Source organism: Lathamus discolor, chromosome 7, assembly GCF_037157495.1.
Source record: "Lathamus discolor isolate bLatDis1 chromosome 7, bLatDis1.hap1, whole genome shotgun sequence".
Classification (NCBI taxonomy): domain Eukaryota; kingdom Metazoa; phylum Chordata; class Aves; order Psittaciformes; family Psittacidae; genus Lathamus; species Lathamus discolor.
Genome location: NC_088890.1, coordinates 1,369,244 through 1,389,752, shown reverse-complemented (window position 1 = coordinate 1,389,752; position 20,509 = coordinate 1,369,244). Strand labels below are relative to the sequence as shown.

The 20,509-nt window shown below is 49.3% G+C and overlaps 1 protein-coding gene across 11 annotated transcripts in view; it reads right to left on the bottom strand.

The window, feature by feature from the left end:
- The window catches only part of CHCHD6 (coiled-coil-helix-coiled-coil-helix domain containing 6), a 122,808-nt gene that overhangs the window by 69,328 nt on the left and 32,971 nt on the right, over window positions 1-20,509 (bottom strand). For all 11 annotated transcript variants that reach the window (XR_010614239.1, XR_010614240.1, XR_010614241.1 and 8 more), the window contains one exon: window positions 16,776-16,859. Coding sequence is in view for 8 of the 11 variants with exons in the window: in XM_065687026.1 (XP_065543098.1) it covers window positions 16,776-16,859 (84 nt within the window). In the remaining 3 variants the exon portion in view is untranslated. The remainder of the gene's footprint in view (window positions 1-16,775; window positions 16,860-20,509) is intronic.

The following is a 20,509-nucleotide window of genomic DNA, read 5'->3' as shown; positions in this document are numbered from 1 at the left end:
ACAAGCTTCCTAAGCACAAACAGAAGGGAACGGCCCCAGCAACTGTGCTGCTGATAAAGCCGCTCCAGGCAAAGCCTCTGGACTTGGTACTGCAATTGCCTCGCAGCTCGTCTGCAAAGGCACATGCAGAAAATAGGCAATAATCAATCAAACGAGTGACAAACTGGGACTGGGAGCGAGGACAGCTATTCAGCTAGGTTCCACCCGCCCTCATCTCCCCACAGTCAGTCCTTTCTACAGACCGCTATTCTTGCCCTTCTTTCTCATTAATTTCCCTATGAAGGCAGCCGTGGGCCCTGTGCATGAGATGACACACACTGTTCAGTGGTTACGAAAGCGAAAGGACAGACACAGCTCCAACACCATAAGCAGTTGTGCCACTAGTGAATGCCACCGTTTTCCATGTGGGAGCGAGGGATAGCAGCCCTCTGCATCACTGAAGCTGGGTGAAGCTCAGCTAATGGGAAGCTTCAGACAGGTTTTCAGAGCCTTCAAGGTGCTGGATTGAAGTGTTTTATCTCTGGTGCCTGAATTTCTGTCACATACCAAAAAATCACACAGCAAACTTTGGTGTTCCAAGCCTTGACCTCGGAGACACACACCGAGAACTCAGGAGGAGTAACCGCTTCAAAATGCATCTGCCAGCAAACTGACATTACTGTTCCCATTCACTCACTTGTTCAATAGTGACCACAAACTTCTGTGCTATTAAACCCATTTTTCCCTTTCCTATAAGGAAAAGTTCAGCTTTTAATGGAACCTCTTTCCCCGTCCTGTAAACAGCCCTCCTGACTCTCAGCTCCCTGCTGCTACTTATTCACACACAAAGCCCCACGACCTGCGCTCCATTAATTAAATTTGCCTTTAAATATTAACTAACGTGAGTCAATGTAAGTGTTATCTCCATGGGCTGCACGAGGCTCCCTGATTCTCCAATTACTACCCAAGCAATTTGCATATTTCATACAGTCTCATTTCTCACAGGGACTGGATTTGAGAGATCAAAATGAGAGAAACTGGGAAAGAGAGAAAGCGAGGCATAAAATGAAGCATCTTCCAGGCAAGGGGAGGTAGCCCCGTCAGATGCTATTAGCCCCCAGCACTCTGCAGTGAACCAGCAGCACGGGAGGGAAACAGGAACAAATACGTTGTACGTGAGACTCAGTGTGAGGCTGGCATTTAACCCACCTCAAGAAAGGGGAAAAGGGCCAACGGGTCCATGTGCTGGTCAAAGCGTGGATTAAAGCCGTTGTGGCACAACCTTGCCTTGTCTGTTAGAGCGAGTTCAACTGCCCGGCACCGTGGTCTCAGCCTCAGCTTCATCACCACCAACTACAAACAGGGACAGAAAGAGCTGGGAAAGAGCTGGTAGGAAACGGCTCTGGATCTGAAAGCTGATTAAAGCAGGCAAGTGAGGACCTGAATGGAGAGGCAAGAATCTCAGCGAGGGAAAGGAGAAACCTGGCCTCAAAGAAACCACAAGGCCCGTGGCACGCGGTGAACATCAAGGAGGGGTGCAGAGACCTTCAACCTGCCCATGAAAGCTGTGGGGCTTTAAAAGTGAAAAGGCAAACATCTTTGCATGTGATCCAATGGGGGTTCCTGCCTTTGTATCAGACCCTTCTGCCGCTTTTGCCCCCTCAAAACCCAACGGAGCAGTATTGCCAGTGCTACCAATCAGTATCTTTAAGTGCTTCCCCAAGTCAGACAGAACAGAGTTTTACCATTCAACCCCGGGTTGGTTCAACAAGCAGACCTGCCAAACAGGTTTTCCTTGGCCTCTAGGCCCTTTCCTACCTTGGGAAAGTCACATTCACTTTTGTCCTAAACGCTAAACGAGTAACAAATGTGCAACAGACAGCTTCTGTCATTTGGGGCTTCTATTTAGAGGGTAATTCTCCAACCATCCCCATCTCCATGACCGCAGATGCAAGTTCTGCTTCAGTTCCAGTATTTTACCTACCACGTTATGGCAGGGAATAATGTTCCAGGGGCCTGCAAAAGGTCGCAAGCGAGGAGCCAAGCCAGGAACCAGCCTTGCACTTCCATGACTCCAGCAGAGCCGCCCGCAGACAAGGGCTATTCAGGGATGAAGGGGTGGTATTGGCTCTTGAAACAAAGTTGGAGCTTCCCGTAGTCGTAGTGAAGTCCTTGAGCTTCATAAACTGATATTCAGTTATGCAGCAGAATAGAGCACATTCCACACAACATTACAAGACGTGGATGCTGCTTTTAATTCACTCGCACAATATTTGATGCCCGAGATAAAACGGCAGCTCACAAAGAGAAAACTGAACATGAGACCCCAACTATTATTAAAGAAAGCTCCTGGCAGTCTTAGTTGCAGAAATGAGTTAAAAGACACGACCAAAGGACGCCATGAGGGCTCAAATAACAAGAGCCACAGAAAGAATGAATGAACCACCTCAAATGTTTCACTTCTCTCAATAAAGCTGAGCCTTAGGGGAGCCAACTTCAGAACACCGGAGCTTTGTCATATGGGGAGAGAGCTCTCCAGAGAGGACAAACAAACTCAACAAAGAACCGGTGGTTTGAAGGATGTTGCCCTGCTATTAAATGATGCTTCGTAGCAAAGACTAAAAACACCAAGAAGTTATCAAAATACATAACTAGAGCCTAAAGACCAAAAGAATTGCTTTCCTTTCCCCTGCTGCCTTTCCGCAGCGGCTTTGCTGCTCTACCCTTGCTCCCCGCTCTTCCCAAAACACCCTGGCACCGAAAACTCCACTTCCAAAGGGAATCCATTTTCAAACTCGGAGCTAAATTTGGAGTCGTTTTAATGCAGCATTCCTCCTTGGCTGCAAACACGCAGAGAAACTCCAGCACTCGCTGCTACCCCGCGGTACACGCTGCACAGGCCCCTGCCACACACAGCATCGAAGGTAAGAACACAGCAGAGCAGAAGACGGAGTTCTCAGGGTTATTTCAGGAGGGAAAGTAATTGAAGCATAAAGAGAAACCCCTGCCAGCCCATTCTCACCCTGCCATTAAAGCACATTCCTTACAACCTCAGTGCAACACACACTACTTGCAGGAACACGTAAAGCAGAAAAACCCAGCAACGCCAGCCCGAGGAACGAGAAATTAATGAGGTTTGAGGCCAGATTCGCTGTGAGCATCAAGCAGCAGCATCGAACGCCAGTTTTCTCACAGCGGGCCGCAGATTTCCCCATCAGGTCCAGGCTGGGTCAAGAGATCAGAAGGGGTTTGGATTCCAACCACCGCAAACCAACACAGCACCATCACTGCGGCTATCCGGAGATATTCTGACACCTCTATAGAAGCTTGTCAGCGGCCAGAGCGTGTAGAGATCCAAATAGGATTAAGAGCTGTTGAAACGCTGCCAGCAGCAATGAATGCTGCTGATGGCTCATGAAACAGAGCAGGACAGGGGGGCTCTGACAAATGCTGCCTGAGACAGCCGGGAGTAGATGGTAGGATGCGCCCTGCACCTGACAGAGCACTGCTGTGGTCCCTGCTCCTGACATCCGTGCTCCCCATCTCCCATCAAACCTCCTCCATTCCAGAGGCAGGGGGGACGTATCCACAAGTAGGGAACACGCAGGTTTAGTAAAGGGGAAGGAAAGCAGAGGTTACTTCTCGAGTCTCAAATGTCAACCGGGAGACGCTCACGTTCCTGCCTCCAGCTGCTTCTGAAGGCAGAAATCAGACCTCACACACCCTGAGAACACAGCACGACCGTTCCTGCCCGCAGCAATGGGGAACACACACGTGTCCTGGACACAGCTGCTGCCCTGAGGAACAGCAGGAAGCCACGGAAAAAGGTCAGTCATGGGATCACAGAGTGCTGTGGGTTGAAAGGAGCTTAAAGCTCACCCAGCTCCAACCCCTGCCACGGGCAGGGACCCCTTCCACTGGAGCAGCTTGCTCCAAGCCCCTGTGTCCAACCTGTGCTTTAGGAGCTGCCCTTGCTCACAGCACTGCCCAAGGGAAGCAATGGAGCACCGGGGTTCCCACACCTCAATGGGTTGCACAGCATAAATGAGGGTGTTCACCCCCATCATTCCAAGTCTCGCATAAACAGCTCCCAATAGATCCGAAGAACGACCCCAGGTACCCGCACCCCTCCTGCAGGTACAGAGGGGAATGAGCTGAACCCATCTGTTCGCTGAACCCATCTGTTCGCTGAACCCTTTGGATGTGTTAAAGTCAACCTACACGATCAATCACTGCTCTCGACTCCGGTCCCAACCAGGGAATTGGGGATTCCAGGATACACCGAAGCAACAACCTCTTCAGCTCCTGAGCTCGCTCCTCTCGAGCTCCTGCTTGTTGGTATCAGCCAGCACTTGGCTAAAAGAGATCATTCACGTTTTCTCCTTCCTATCAGGCACAAGTGCACACAGGAGCCAATTAACAAAGAAGAGAAGCACGCATATAAAGCCTATCACGAGCGCAGAGAAGCCAAGGGTTAAACTGCTTTTATGTGAACTCGGTTGTGGTTTTTCCTCAAAAGGTAACAAGGCAAGATGCGAGCAGCTACAAACAGCTTGCCGATATGGAAAAAAAGCTCTTTTATCAGCCAAAGCCAACTTCTAAACACAGCTCTGTTGTTTGCTGTTCATGTGTGGGTTCCTCCACTCCTCCCGCTGAGGCCAGTAATGAAATGAGAGCATTGAATTTGTGTCATTCCACGCTCTCCTTCGGCAATAAGGTCTGAGATCATAAATTCTGGATGAAGATTCAGAGAAGACAGCAAAAAAGAGCAATGTCCACAGCAACAACAGAGGGAAGCGAAACGCGGCATGGGCAGGAGGGTGCTCCTGTTTGCACAGGGCTTCTCAGGACTGAGATATGATCCCAAGTTGAAAGGAAAACATTAATCCTGCAGCATATCTAGACAGCTCCTCAAAGATACAATGCCACGAGCACCCATCTCCACAGCATGGGAAGGAGGCAGAGCTGGGAGAAGGACCGCAGCTGGGTTTATCCTGTGAGTAACAAGCACAAAGAGATTAAGCTACAGCCCCATAAGCACCAGGGGAAGCAAAGCCACGCTCCCCAGGACTTCCCAGCACCAGGATCCACATCGAGATACTCCATAGGGGTGCAAATGGGTTTACAAAGGCAGGCTGAGCTTGCACACCAGAGCAAGGCTGTCTCCATGGAGGTACCCTGGGGAGACCCCAATTAAAGCAGGTACCCCACAAAGATGGTGTTAGGAACCTCTCTGCAAATGCCTCACTGGAAACATGCGCAAAGCCTCATGTCATCTTCAAGCCAGAAAGGCAGCCAGCACCAAAGGAATCAGCAGTGCACAGGCAATTAAAAGGGGAAGAAGGAGCAAGAAAAACCCCAGACAGAATAAAGCCTTGAGTTTACGTGAGGTTGCTTTAAGGCACTCCATGGTGAACGACTGCAAATAAAGCATTAGTAAATCTTGAAACAAAGTCTGGGCTGTAAAAGCACCTTCAAAGAGAAAGACCATAAAAAGCCAGCAGGCAAGCCAGGCTTTCTGACAAGGACAGCAACATGGATGGCCCACATTAACACTAGAACTGCAGGAGGAGAGCAGAGCGATGCTCTCCTCCTACCAGAGACTTCAATACAGGAAGCGAGGAAGCCACAGTAAGGGCTGGAATCAGTTATACCTGCCACGTGCAGGTAAAGGGGCTGCCCAGGCATCAATTAAACACCAAGGGGTCTCAGCATCTGCTTTGGCTGACCCTCACAGGTAACAGTGCCATGACTTCAAGGGCACAGCCATGCCTGCTGAAAACCCTGAGCCCCTGCTGGGAGCTGCACAGCGAATCCCACAGGGATACCAGGGTCCTACCAGGCAATCATCCATCCGGATGGACTCCTCAACCATGGGATGCTGCCTCTACCCACTGGGCATCATCGAGGAGTGATGGTCATGCAGAGAATCACTGCCAAGGGAAAGGGGGAAGAGAGAAAGAAGGGAATTGCCAGGATACCAAGAGTGCCGAGGGATGCAGCTGAAAGCTCCCCTTGGATGCTGACCAGGGCTTCACAGGGAGAGAAGGAGAGGAAAAAAGCCCCAAGCCAAAAAAGGGGCACTCATCAAGTACTTGTCATATATTAAGGAAGATACTCCGCACATTCCCCTGTCAGGCCCATCACAGGAGCTTATTTTGGGAAGGAACATTACAGCTAAGGTTTGATGCCATCATGCCAAAGCTGGTATTTGACAGAACTCCCACCACCTCAGCCGGGCACGCTGCAGCTGAAACTCCTGCTCTCACTGCTGAGAATATCCCTAAAGCCCATTTATAAACTGCAGCAGCTGCCCAGATCCTGTCCCAGTTCTACAGAGCTAAATTGCAATCATGACCTCATCCTCTCCCACAACAGGTAGCTCAGGAATGCGATTCACTGATTCCCAGAGGAAGCCAGAACAGGAGGGACCCAAGGCATTAGGATGTACGAGAGGACCAGAAAACACTGAAGAAAATCACAGAATCCCAGCCTGGTTTGGGTTGGAAGGGACCTTAAAGCTCACCCAGCTCCAACCCCTACCATGGGCAGGGACCCCTTCCCCTGGAGCAGCTTGCTCCAAGCCCCTGTGTCCAACCCGGCCTTGAGCACTGCCAGGGATGGGGCAGCCACAGCTTCTCTGGGCACCCTGTGCCAGCGCCTCAGCACCCTCACAGGGAAGAGCTTCTGCCTAAGAGATCATCTCAGTCTCCCCTCGGGCAGGTTCAAGCCATTCCCCTTGGCCTGTCCCTACAGGCCCTTGTCCCAAGCCCCTCTCCAGGTTCCCTGCAGCCCCTTCAGGCACTGGAGCTGCTCTCAGGTCTCCCCTTCAGGAGCCTTCTCTTGCCCAGGCTGCCCCAGCCCAACTCTCTCAGCCTGGCTCCAGAGCAGAGCTGCTCCAGCCCTCACAGCATCTCCTCCTCTGGCCTCGCTCCAACAGCTCCACATCCCTCTTGTGCTGCTGCTCTGGAGCTGGATCAGGACTGCAGGGAGGGAGCCTCCCTAGAGCATAGCAGCACATCCATGCACCTGCATGGGAAAAGGGACCTGCAAGGAACAGTCACTAAGAAACCCAAAGCCCATCAATGCCCATCAGCACAGCAGAGCCCGCAGGTTCCACCCGCTCCCAAGGCTCTTCCTCCCCCCCCCCACAACTACAAATCACTCTCCATGTGCAGCTTCCAGCAGATGAAGCTTTGCTAAATAACCCCGCCATGTGCGGGGCTGAGAACCAGCCAAGAAGCAATGATGAGATGTCCCTGGAATGACGACGGGAAGCGCAGCCAGCGCTCAGGTTACCCGGCAGCCTGTTGTCCTCGCCCCTCGGTGCATATGCGATGCTGCAAGCACTGTTCTGCAAACCTCCCCTATTCAAAGGCTCATTTGGTTGACAAGGAGCCTGTGGATTCGTGGACAGATTGTCACACAAACTGTCAGGTTTTTAGAGAGACTATCAGACCTCTCTTTGCCTACGTTATGGAGCACATCAAAGACACAGAAGATGAACCAGACGCAGACTGCACAGATCTGACAGAATGGTGGGTGTACGTATTCAGAATACTGTGCTGCTGGGGGGGGGAAGGCTTAATGTGAATAATCAGGGGCTGAAAGTTCCAGAAATGTGACAGTTTTTGGCAGCAATTCTCATCTTTGCATTTATTTATTGAAGGGAGAAAACTGCCATCCTAGAGGCAAACTTGGGAGAGAGCAAGAAAAATTAGCTCAGCAGCAATTCCTTTGGCCACCGTACTTTCTCTTTATTCTTACTCCCAGAGCATCTTCTGAAGATACTTGTGTCTGCAGGCAGGGTTCTCTCACTGGCGGCTCCTCATCCCATTGTATACCGTAAGAAGACAGGCTGGTTTAATGATCACAGCCCAAAAGACCACAAGGACCTCACTGGTCCCCATATGCTGTTAACGACAGAGACAAATCCACACTTTGGGAAGTGCCCGCTGGCTCCTGGAGCTGCTCAGGAGCTCATTATTCAAACCTTCAAGCTCCAGTTATGGGGAGTCAGCACATCTGAAGAAACACACCATAGCCAGGAACCCAAAAGGCAGTAACAAAAGCTATTGTAGGCAATGTGAACCTTAAGCATTGGGGTCTCACTTAGAATGGGGACAACATTCACTTACCTCGCACAGAGCCGAAAGCTCAGTTAATGAATACCTGGAAAAAGCTCCCAGCTCCACAGCTCAAAAGCAGTTTTACAAGGATAACTCGATGTCATTCCCCTTTATTAGTAATACATGGACAAATATTATAAAGCAACGGTGTATTTATTTTACAGCTGGCAAAAAAAAGGGATTTAGGCTCTTTCTGCCCAGTACTGACTGTTACTTATAAAGGAAAGTAAAACATAAAATGAAACGCTGATAACAAAAAGGAAGAAAATGGATTAACAGAGATTCCTTTGGCCTGTCTTTTCAATAGCACTGCCACAGTCTCCAGCGCTCCCTGCAAGGCATCACTTATTCCACAGAAAAGAACACTAGTATCTCTTCATATTTAGTCTGCTATTCAGAATGGATTGAAATGCTCCACACAGTAAACAGAAAACAAACACGATGTTTATCCAGAGATAAAAAAAGCCAAAGAGGACAAAGGAGAAAGGATGGGAAAAGGGATAAGAAAGAAATCATGAAATATTGGTGAGCAATTTGCTCTCCATCATTTGACAGTCTCATTTGCCCTGCTTTCAGTGAGCTTCTCTCTCCCATGCTTTTTAACGGAGCCATTTGTCCTCGGAAGGGGACAAAGCACTGAAGAGACAGCTCTGTGCTGCAAAGAGCTTGTGAAGCCTCCAAGGATGAGCCCAGAAGGCCCCTGGGCTGCTGGTCAGGTGAAGAGGGGCACTGCACAGAGGGCTATCGGGCTGTGAATACAGCATGAGAAGCCAACACCCAGGGAGCAGGGCAGCCCCACTGCTGCTGCCTTCCACACTCCAGCAGAGACACAGCTCCAGCCACAGCCCTGGCCATGATGGCAGTGGGTTTGGATCACCACCAGCTTCGTGTGGTTCCTTCATTACAGGGCTCAAGGCGTTTCCCCATGTAAATATGGAGCAGTGCCCTCTGAGAGTCTCATCTCTGGATTACTGAATTCGGCACCAGTTTGAGGAATTCCACAGAGCCTGCCCAATTGACAGAGGAATTATTAGCCATATAGCCCATTAATGTGACGACAGCATGCTCTGTAAGGGCAGAGCCATAATCCTAAGGACCTATTCAAACCAAAGGGAAAACCAAGGCCTGAGCTCAAGTCATGATGGAAATCTCAGAGTCCCCAAAGTCAGGCTCTTATGCAGGTGGATTCCACCCACATGGGGAAGTTTTGTCTACCTGAAACCATTCCCAAGACTAAGTTAAAATGGGGAATATCCCAAGAGAAGCGCAAGCTTCAATCATCCAAATCCCTGCCGACACGCTGACTCCAGCCGAAGGTCTGGAACAGATTTAATCAATTCAGTGCGCTCCCTCGCTACAGCTTCATAAAAGAGCCAATACTGCAATAACAGGGCCAAAACCTAACTGCACCCTGGTTGGTGAACGACACACAACTAACAGCACCGGCATTTAGCGCAGGATCATGCACTTGGTGCTAAGGTACAACTAGAGCACAGAGCAATAGGCGAGATACAGACCGTGTGCGCGCACATGCGTGTATGAACGTGTGTTCATGCGAGAGCTGCTTTCCATTCAAAAAGCAGCACTGGTTTTACTGGTAACAGCACTGTGTGTCTATACACGTGTTTATAAATACCATTCTGCTTATAAACAAGCATATGTGCAGTGCAAAAAGGAAGGAAAAAAAGAAGTTGAAGCTATTAGCAATAAGAAAATGAATGAAGTGGAGGGAAAGCTGGGTTGAATAAAAGATGGCAAGGGAGGGGAGCAGGAAGAGGAGCTGATGGGGAAAGCTCTCAGAAGTAAGACAAAAGCACCCTTTGTTTTGCTCTTTTTGGACCTGACAAATAACTCCGGTGCTGAGTTCTAACAAAGAGAGAGGATCACATTCTAGGTCTTTTTGTTCTGCCTTTAACAAGTCTTCATAGTGATACACTGATGAGACCAGATACCAGATTGTTATCTAAATTCAGCTGCTAAATTCAGTGTTAAAGACACTAAGTTCAAACCACACATTGCCACATTTATTTCACAAGTCGAGCCTGAGGATGGATTTCTCCGAGATGAAGCAGCCCATCAGCATCCTTCTCTCCCCTCTAAAGGTACTCTGAATGCCAGGGAACCAGAACCACCGTGAGGCTCTGTCAGCTCACCCATCAGCACAGACTGCAGGCGCATCCCCGCGCTGATCCGGGAAGGAAGCAAATGCTTGGTTGCTGTTTGCATAGGGGCTGCTTGTGATTCGATGTAATGTCCTGTCCATCAGTCAGCACAGACAGAACACACGCACTGCAGAGGGCAGGGAGGCAGCGCTGACAGCTAACGCGGCTTCTTTACCCTATTAGAGATGTTCCTTGAGTTCATCAAATCGCCAATCCATTTATCTGATCTCTAAAACCCGCTGCACTGAGCTCTATTAACTCCTAAACTCCACCGGCTTTCAGCAAAACAGCCATGGAAGGGGTGCAATGAGCACAGGGTACTGGAAGTCCAGCCAGAAGCAACCTCTCCTGCCAGGGGAGGATGGGGAAGCACTAGGAATCAGCAGCCTCCTCTACATGTTCAGCCCCAACACATACCAGCAGAAAGAGGAGATCGTGGATGCCGCACTCCTCCTCCTTCCCCAGCATGACATTTAACTGGAAAGAGGAAGATGATGGGAGATCAGAACTGGCTCAGATGAGAACTTCAGGCTCGTTCTGGTTTCATTTTGTTCCCGTTCACAGGACAAACCCTTCAGTTCCCTAAATACCAAAGGCTCTGCCTTGAGAGACTGCCAGAGCCGCCGCTGCCTGGAAGACAGCATCCACACAGCCCAAGGGATGGGGAAGTGATCCAGATGACTAGGATGGATCTTACCAGCCTGATTCAGAAACCATAGTGGGGATCCTTCTTCTTCTGCTCATAAGATGAAATCAACAGTTGGATGAACTGGGTGCTTCGTTACGTTGCTCCACTGGCCTGGGCAGATCAGAGCTGTTGCAGGTTCAAAGCGAGCTCCCCATGACCCAGCACAGTGTGTGCTGGGCCGCATCCGCACCAGTGGGAGCACAGCTCAGGGAGGGAATTCTCCCCCTCTGCTGTGCTCTTGGGAGACCCCCCCCCCACCTCCCCACAGTCCTGATCCAGGTCTGGGGGAGATGTGAGGGTGCTGAGGCGCTGGCACAGGGTGCCCAGAGAAGCCGTGGCTGCCCCATCCCTGGCAGTGCTCAAGGCCAGGCTGGACACAGGGGCTTGGAGCAAGCTGCTCCAGTGGAAGGAGCAGCCTTTACACACAGCTCGGGGATGTTAGACCCAGTTTATGGAGAAACACAATGGTGTTGGTGACACCTGGCAGGACCTACCATTTCCTCTAGGAAAGGGCACTGGATCCTGAACTCCCTTTGCGAGGGCAGAAGGCTCAGCTGAAGGTAACACCCCACCATGGCTTGGCTTTTCAAAGGCAGGCGAATGCTCTCTAGGTCTCAGGGATCAACACACAGCCCAGGAGCCCAAGTAAGGGAACTGATCCTCATCCCCTTCAACTTCCCTGCCACGTAACAGAAGCCTGTCCAGCCCGGCAGAGTCTGCTTTCAGCTGATCACAAAGACCCAGCATGAAGATGCTCTAAAAGACTTGGTTCTTCCAGGTTACTGCCACTTCCTCAATGGAGGTTTCTAGCGAGGTGAGTTGCAGGCCAAAAAGCACCGACACGCCAGTGGGCTCCCATGGAGGGCTGACCTTGGGGCACCAGAAGTGGGAGACTGCTCCAAGAAGAAGGATCAAGGCCGGCGAGAACAACAAACAGAAATAACTTCTCCTCCCATTCTTTACACATCCTAAATGCTTTCCAAACACGAATTAAATGGGAAGCGCAAGGGCAAAAGGAGATGCATTTAAACAAACCAAACAAGGGGAACGCCACACACACAAGCACAAGATTGGTGAAGCTCAGCACAGAAAAAGGTGCAGTCTGGCTTATTAATAATAAAAAAAGGGGTATGTGTTGAATGCATTCCTCTCCTACTTGCATGAATACTCGCAGCTTATGAATACTTTGGGTGCTACTTAACTGCTCTGAGAAGCTACAAGCAGAGACACGTTGCATACTGATGTCCCCACTGCTCGGAGTCGGCCCTGGCCACCCCATGAAAGATAATGTGGGAGCTGGAGCTTAGGAGAATCCAAACAAAGAAGAGGGACATTGACTACAGCAAGAGCTTCACTTCATCTGCTGAGACCGCCTTCAGCTTCCTCTGCCCCTTTACACCACTCCGAAGAGCTGCCCATGTTCCACTGCCCTGAACCTGGGTCAGGTTAAACCCAACAGAGGCCAAGCAAAAGGAGGCCAACAAGCATTTATTTGGGAGAAAGCATACAAGTGATGCACTCAGTAAGACCTGCTGGCATCTGAAGGGTTCCAGAGAGGCCGCACTTCTTGGTCATCCTTTTGGAGGATGATGCACACAAGGAATCCCTGGTAAAAATCCCAGTGCTGAGCAGTGCACATGTTAACTGCTTACACCAAGCTCCTTCCCTCCCTCGGGGCTTCTCAGTAACACGTAAATGCATGAAGAAACTCCAGCTTCAGCTGCTCAAACTGAGTTTTTCTAAGGTTATTAGGTCCAACCTCTCATTCTTTCTATCCAAACACTTCAGTACAAAAGCACCTTGAAGACAGTCGAGACAAGACCCGCTTCCTGTGAAGCAATCCCAAATTACATGGATGAGGTGTAATATTACCCCAGCAAGTCAGAGGTAGAAGCTTAAACACTTCTACTTACTGGATAATACATGGATAGTCACAGCGTAAAAGCAGGTGCGGAATGGAATGTCTGCATCACCAGCTCCAAGATCCTGCCATCACACACAGTCATATAAGGAACAGTCGGTTCAAAGAATCTATTCCCTGTAATTTTCCTGATTACACAGGAAAAACACAGAAGGAAAACAGAAATACAGAAGCAATCCAAGAGGCTGAAACACACAACTACAGTGATCAAAGGGATGAAGACCAAGGGCATCACCAGTGTGCTGATCCTCTGCAAGGAATTCATCCCATACACCTGCCCTGATCTGATGCTCATCCCTGGACTTCCCCTTTTGGTCACAGTCAGGACCCCGACACTGAACTAGATGGATCCTCAGTGTGACACAGCACTGCTGCAATCACCTTCCAGTGCTTTGGTAGATCACAGACTGGTTTGGGGCGGAAAAGACCTTAAAGCTCATCCAGTTCCAACCCCCTGCCATGAGGAGGGAGACGCAGGGCAAACCCCACAAGCTGAAACACTGACACTCTTCTTCATACCTGCCCTTTCCTGGGGAAATCTTAATGAGGCGGCAGAGAAGCGGAGTTTCCAAGCTCCATTTGAAATAAGGTACCCCCCGAGTTCATCTCGTGCAAAGCTAAAGGCAAAGCCTTTTTAGCATTTTTATAGCTTTACTGTTTCATAACACTTTGCCCTCTCATTATAAGCTATTCCATCACATAGATGGAATAACCGAGATAGATGGACTAAGCAATTGTTTCAAACTCCCAGAAGAGAAGTTGCTATTAGAAAATGAGCAGGTTTTTGCTTCCAATTCCATGCTCTGTCCAGTAGATTATAGCACTCTGAAAGAGATTACCCAATACAAGGATAATGTATTCACACAATGTGCTGCAGTCAAGGGAAGTACCGAGTTCAATTGTGGCCAATCCATCTCAAAGACAGAGCCACAGGGGGAAAGGGCCTGAAGACAAACAAGTGGAATGAGAAACCTGGAACAAACTCATTCACACAAGCAGGGGCTGAAAGGTAAGGACTGCTCTGCTTAATGGAAGGTGGAAGAGGGGACAGGAGTCTACGGATAATGAATAAGGAAAAGGATTCCTTTTATCTCTTCCACATAAAGGATATTAAATGGGGGGTAAAAGAGTATTTGAAACCGGTGACAGAGAATGGACAGAGTGGGTAAGTTAACCTGTGGCACAGGCTGCCACGTGATGTTGGAAGGGAAGAGCTAAGCAAGGCTTCAGGAAAGCTGCCTGAGACATGGAGAGGAGCGATGGCAGGAATCCAAGTTCCCTTACGGTGAATAAGAATACTGAGTGAAAACGACCCCTTCTGCAGCAGGACGTGTGGCAGCCCCCAGGTGACAACACGCACCAGGCTCTTCTCTAAGCTCTTCTCCCAAAGCTTTAGGTGGGGGGGGTTGCTTTGCTGACGGTTTTGTTCTGCATCTTCCTTCCATGTCTGAACAGGGACCACCGGTGGAAGCAACAGGCCAGGCTCCGTGCTGCATTCAGGGCAGCAGCCACCGTGATGTAAGGAGTACGTAACACAGCTGCTCTCAGCATCCTAGTGGGAACGTACCGAGTTCTCAACGTCAGCAGTGCAAACCCAAAGCTCCGAGTCTCCTACTGCTGAATTTTGTTCTCAGGCACAAGGGGGGACAAAGCCAACATGGGCGAATAGACACAGCAGGGGAGGGGAGGAGGGAACTCCTGACAGCCTCATCCTTAGGGAGAGATACTTCAGCCTCCCAGGTCCACATTCATTCACCCCCAGCCAAACACCTCTGGCCTACCAGCGACCATGCTCCAAGTGACCAACCCTTCCGAGAGCAGGGAAAGCAAGCTCCTGCTCCAGAGCTCCCCACCGCAGCCCCTTACCCACAGCTTCTAATACACAGACACACAGAGATACATAAAAACCTCCCCGAGTCGGAAGGTTTTAGCAGAGTGGAAGGGAAAATAAATAAATAAGTGTCAAGGTCTGCGTGTATTCACCAAATAAAGGCAGGATTATAGAAAGGCAACAGCTAATAAAGAAGATTGTTCTGCGCTCTGGTTTGCTTCTTCCCAACCATTACAGGAATAAAATTATCCACAGAGAAGATCAAAACCCTTTTTCAAAACTAATACAATTAAGCTTTATTACACTGTTCCAAGCACATTCCTCTCCCTCCTAGCCCCCACCTCCTCCCACTCCCATCCACACGAACGGTTGGAGGCATTCTTCTATTTTATTACCAGCGAAACACTCGTGTTTAAGGGTCAGAAACTGCCTCAGTGTTTCAGGAGAGGAAAGAAAACCCGTCCTTTTTACCTCCTTGTACACAAAAGAACTAGGAGATAGTTTCTATGCAACTCTGCAGTTTGAATAGGGCTGTGGGCAGAGCGCCCTGCTCCCTGAGAAGATGCTGCGCTACAAATACCCATCACCTCGTTGCCAAAGTTGCCCTGTAGCAAGGGACAGGGACCTGAAAAGGGGAACAACCCCCAACAAAAGCCTCCAAGAAGGGGACAATGCAGCCTGGACACCGACTTCTTCCCACTTCACTGGCCACAAAGGACAGACACACATGGATTGGATTTTCCCTGCCGCTTCCGCTTTGCGAAGCCAGATCCAGAGAGAATATAATGGGAGCACACAGCATGGGAGCAAGGAATTGCAAAAATTCCCTTTGCGTATGAACATATGGACAACTGTGATAATTAGGAGGAGAGCTGCTAGACTGCTTGCAATTCCCCTCAACAATCCCCATTATCTACAAATAGCACTTACAAATCTGAGTGCAACACCGAGCGGGAGCTTTAATAAAGTAGGCTTTTTAATGAACTCGATGGATTTAAAGTGTTGCACGAGTGTATCACGTGAAACTGCTCACGGGCATGTTTCACCACCAATGGCTTCAAAAGCTGCATGGACAATCACGCAGGAGCAGGGAATGAAAAGGGGAAGAGATGGACCAATAGTTTCCTGCCACTTCTATAATCTGCCGTTTTCCCATCTTCCCTATTCACCATCACACCGGTAGTAAACGGGATTGATACCGTTCTCTCCATCCCACCTTCCCCATTGTTTGCATTCCCCTTCAGCCACCTACCACAACTCCAAGGCAGATGCTTGCACCCCCCTGTCAGGAGGTTTAATTGCTTCAACTCGGAGAAGGTAATTCTCCACATTTATTAAAAACTAAAGACTACTTATCCCATTACTCCACGTTGCCAGGAAGGGGAAAACACATTAACCGGTGAGGAGCAGCGCGCCTGCTCCTGGTTTTATGGCATCAATTTTTAAAACCTCATCATGGTACACAATTAAAGAGAGAAGCAAATCCCACGTTTCGGGGAGATAGGCAAATCCCTAAATGGATTTTCAAAGGTCATTGCAGGCTTAAAAGATGCTTGACGGGGTCTCTTTAAATGGGGTTCATTTGAAAGGCTTATCCAGCGAGAAGCAGGCAGAGCGCTGCAGCAGCGCTCCGTGAACTGGTGGGCTCCCCAGGGGGAAATTAATAATACAACTTTAATTCATCTTTATAGCAAAATTGGGGGGGGGGGGGGGGTCAGCAGTGTTGGAAAGGATTTCCAACAAAAGGCATAAAAACCAGAAGACTCGGGGTTATTTTTCCTTCAAATTAACATTCACCTCAACCCCACGGTGAAAAGGAAAATAAAGTCAGAACTCGGAGAACTCTTCCTTTTTAAATCCCAGTTAAAGCTCATCTCTCAAATGCAGGTGGCTCAGATTTGCTCTCAGCACTGCACCAAGGAGTAAGGGGCAGACACACACTGGGAGTGACGGCTCCAGGTTTCAGCACAAAGCTCCTTGGTTCTCTGCCCTTTGGACCCACACAAACCCGTGTCTGACGCTGTTGGAACACCAAGGGCACAAATCAAGGACAAGCTGACCGTACCTTCCTCTCAATGCGGGCCAGCTGCTCCTTGTAGAAGGCCTCTTGTCGCTTCATCTCAGCCTCCCTGCCTTGCAGCTCCACCTCCTGGGGAGAACAACAGAAGAGCATTGGAAGAACCACCAAAGAGCATCACTAGAAGAAGAAATAGCAAGTGTGAGCGCAGGGAAAGCACACGGGGTGCAGACTGGGACTGAACACAATCACTGCTCAGGGCTGGTACACGGCATCCCTCCTGGTGGAACTGCAAACCTTCAGCCCTGCAGTTCAGTTTGTATGATCCCCACAAGCTTGAGACATCCCTACTGGTATTACACTCATAACCTTGACTTCTTACTAAATGAAAACTCACAATCACAAGAAGGTGACACCTTCCTATTGTCTTCCCCAGAACTCCACCTTATGCAAGTGCTTGTTTTTCATCAATGACGATGTTCATTAACCCAATGTTCTTTACCTTACCTTAAAAATCACCCTCAAACCCTCCACTTGATAAACTTGCCCCTTGGACCATCAGGAAACTTCTACAGATTCAGCACATCCTTACAATCATGAGGGAGATCCAAAACACAAGGCTCTGCTGTGATGTCTTTATCACAACAGGCGTGCTCAGCGACCTTGAGTTTGCTTCCAAACATCGACAGCATCACCCTGATAACCAAGGGCTCTCCCCAGATGCTCTCTGCACGCCCCACCAGCACCCCGAGCCCCTGCGGCTGGGTGCTGCAGGTCTGAAGGGGAGAAGGGTGTCACGGAATTCCTCTTCCATCTTCCAAAGGCTGAGTGCGACCCTTCCAAACCAGCACATCTGGGATACAAGCTCGTGCTTAAGCATAACCCAGCCATCAGCTACACAGTGCTCAATTAAAAACCTAAGTCTGTGCGGTTACAGCAACAGCTTTTGCCTTGTAGCTCTTTACAACCAGCAGCACTTCCTTCCTTCCATTCCAGCCCCTGAACATAAGCAGCATTAAGAAAACATGGCGTAGATGGAACTGAACCAAACTTCTGAAGTTTAACAAGCAACAGCAGCAAGAAGAATGGCACTGGCTTTCCTTCCCCATCCCACCCCAAAATTCCTGGGGCCACATAAGCTAGCACCAGGCAGAAAACCTTTCAAACCCAGCATTACGAGCCCAAACAGGAGCACAAACCCTGCTCATCTGCAGCATCCTAGCAGCATTGCTCTTCACTTTTAATGATGATGGTACAGCACAGAAAATGCTGGTCCAATATCATTAAGCAGCCAGGACAGAAACATCCCCGTGGGCTCAGACCTGTCATTTTATGGCCAAAAGCCATTGTTAATGAGAAAAATTACATCTGAAAGCAAGTTGCTGTGCTTTGCCTTCCTTCTGCTCCCCTGCTGATGGAAACGCAGTGGTATAATAGGGCTTAGCAGAGATTTTAAGCTAGGCAGTGGAGGATGGTGGATAAATAAGCAAGGAAAAGAGTATGTGAAATAAAGGGCTTGTGGTGGTGTCTGTTTGCTTGCTTTTAAAGGGAAAAGAAATGTTTTGGTCCCTATGTTTGCCATCCCAGGCAGCAGGGCCAAGTAAGGCACAAGCACTACAGACTGGTATCGAAACCCTTCTGCTCTCAAAAGCTCTTCATTATAGGCAAAATCTCTGCCTTTAGTCTAATCAGAGCTGCAAACCAGCCAAAATGGGATGGGGAGAGGGATGAGAATGAGCTGCCCCATACACGTAACCTGCCCCACACATGTAACCTGACCAAAGAGACACCTGATGGGCACTTGAAGTGCCAAAATGATGCCCCTTTTCTGCAAAGGGAACCATAGCTGTCCTTGTGAACCAACATCCATCTTCTGTACAGAAAAGGACTAAGCAAGTTCAAACTGAAATGAAACAGATGGGAGGCGTCAGGGTGGGCTGGAGGATGCTCAAAGGACCCTGGTTCTCCTGCCTAACACCCATCCACTCGCATGACTATACAAGTGATCCGTGTTTCCTAAAGGAGAAAAGACATAAGGAAAAGAAAGAAGAGAAACGTAGTGATCCCTCTGCACAATTCACAAGGTGCTTTTTGTGTGAAATACAAGGGAAAGAGTCAAAACATGAACCCTTAAAAACGCAAGGAAGTTTCTGATTCATCTAAATAAGCGAATGATGCAGCAGTGCTGGTCTCCTGGGGTAGCAGGCTATTCGGGGAGCACAAAACCCACATGTGCAACAACTCTGGTGGGCAGGAGGCTTTGCTCTATTCCTGACAAGGCACGGATCCATGTATCCACACCCCCACGCATCTCTTCAACCTCTGAGCTTGCCTGACCTCACTCACCAAGAAACTCAGCATATTTGTCCCTGTGACACCTGTGGAAGGGACCACAAAGCAAACACCTCACCTCACATAGAACACACAAGAGATGTGCTGCGGTGCAGAGCTGACTGAGGTGGGATGCCCACAGTGAAGGGTGCCTCCAGAGCAGCGTACCCTGCAGCAGGCACATTCTGTAGTGACTTCTTCCCTTGGGCCTTGCAAGAGTGATGGCAAAGAATCAAAGGTGGATCTCTCAACTGCAGACCACAACTTCATATATCCTTCATCTGCCCCCCCAAGCACCTGCTCTGCATTACCTCCCATTATGTCCCACTTACCACCCATATTAGCTGCACGATGAGCCAGAGGTTGCAGAGAAAACTTTCACCACTCAAACATATTTTCCATGCTTTGCTTGCTTTTAAGAGCTGCTGATGTTTCAATGCATTGAAATCTACTGAGAAACATCCCATTTGTGACAGATCTGCTTGAAAGTAACTTTCTGCCTCCCTCTATTCCCAGCTGTTATTACTAGAAACTTTAGTGCACTCTCTGATGATGTTTGAAGTGTGAATGGTACAGTCAGAGCATGTGTCACTTGAAACAGTCACTGCTCCAAACTGGGTTAGGCAACAAGGGACATGCGAGAAGCATGTGTGTACGAATACAGGGTATTTATTAAGAGTTCCTCTCGTCCTGCTGCTTATTCCCTACCTGAAGTCAGAGGCCTGTGATGTCCCAGGTGGAGCTGCCAGCTATGGAGATGATGAGTTTCAGAGGGGACTGAGATTGCAGGTGTCAAACAAAGCATCAGATACACTTCTCACATAAAGGCGTTTAGAACGGAAGGAAGGAGGAGAAGGGAAGACATGCATGCTAATGCACTGGACTGGAAATCAAGTATCACAAAGCTGCATTTCGCATCCACGCTGCAGAAGCTACATCTGAGCTTGAACACGTCAGGCAAAAGATGACCAAAGCCCAGCGATGACATCTAAAACTGGAGTGTAGAACACAGAGCGTGTTACAGTCTATGAAATGAAGATAGAAACAAAGCAGAGAGGGGAGGAAGAGCGTACTGTGTTGTGGAACGTACAAGCTGCAACCAAAACTTGGAAAAGCAGCACTGGACAGCATGGATGGGCAGAAGAATCACAGAATCATCCCAGAATCCCAGCCTGGTTTCGGTTGGAAGGGACCTTAAAGCTCCTCCAGCTCCAACCCCTGCCACGGGCAGAGACCCCTTCCCCTGGAGCAGCTTGCTCCAAGCCCCTGCGTCCAACCTGGCCTTGAGCACGCTTTGTATCCTGGGCTGCATTAAAAGGAGCGTGACCAGCAGGTCGAAGGAGGTGATCCTGCCCCTCTGCTCTGCTCTGGTGAGACCTCACCTGGAGCATTGCGTGCAGTTCTGGTGTCCTCAACATAAAAAGGACATGGAACTGCTGGAACAAGTCCAG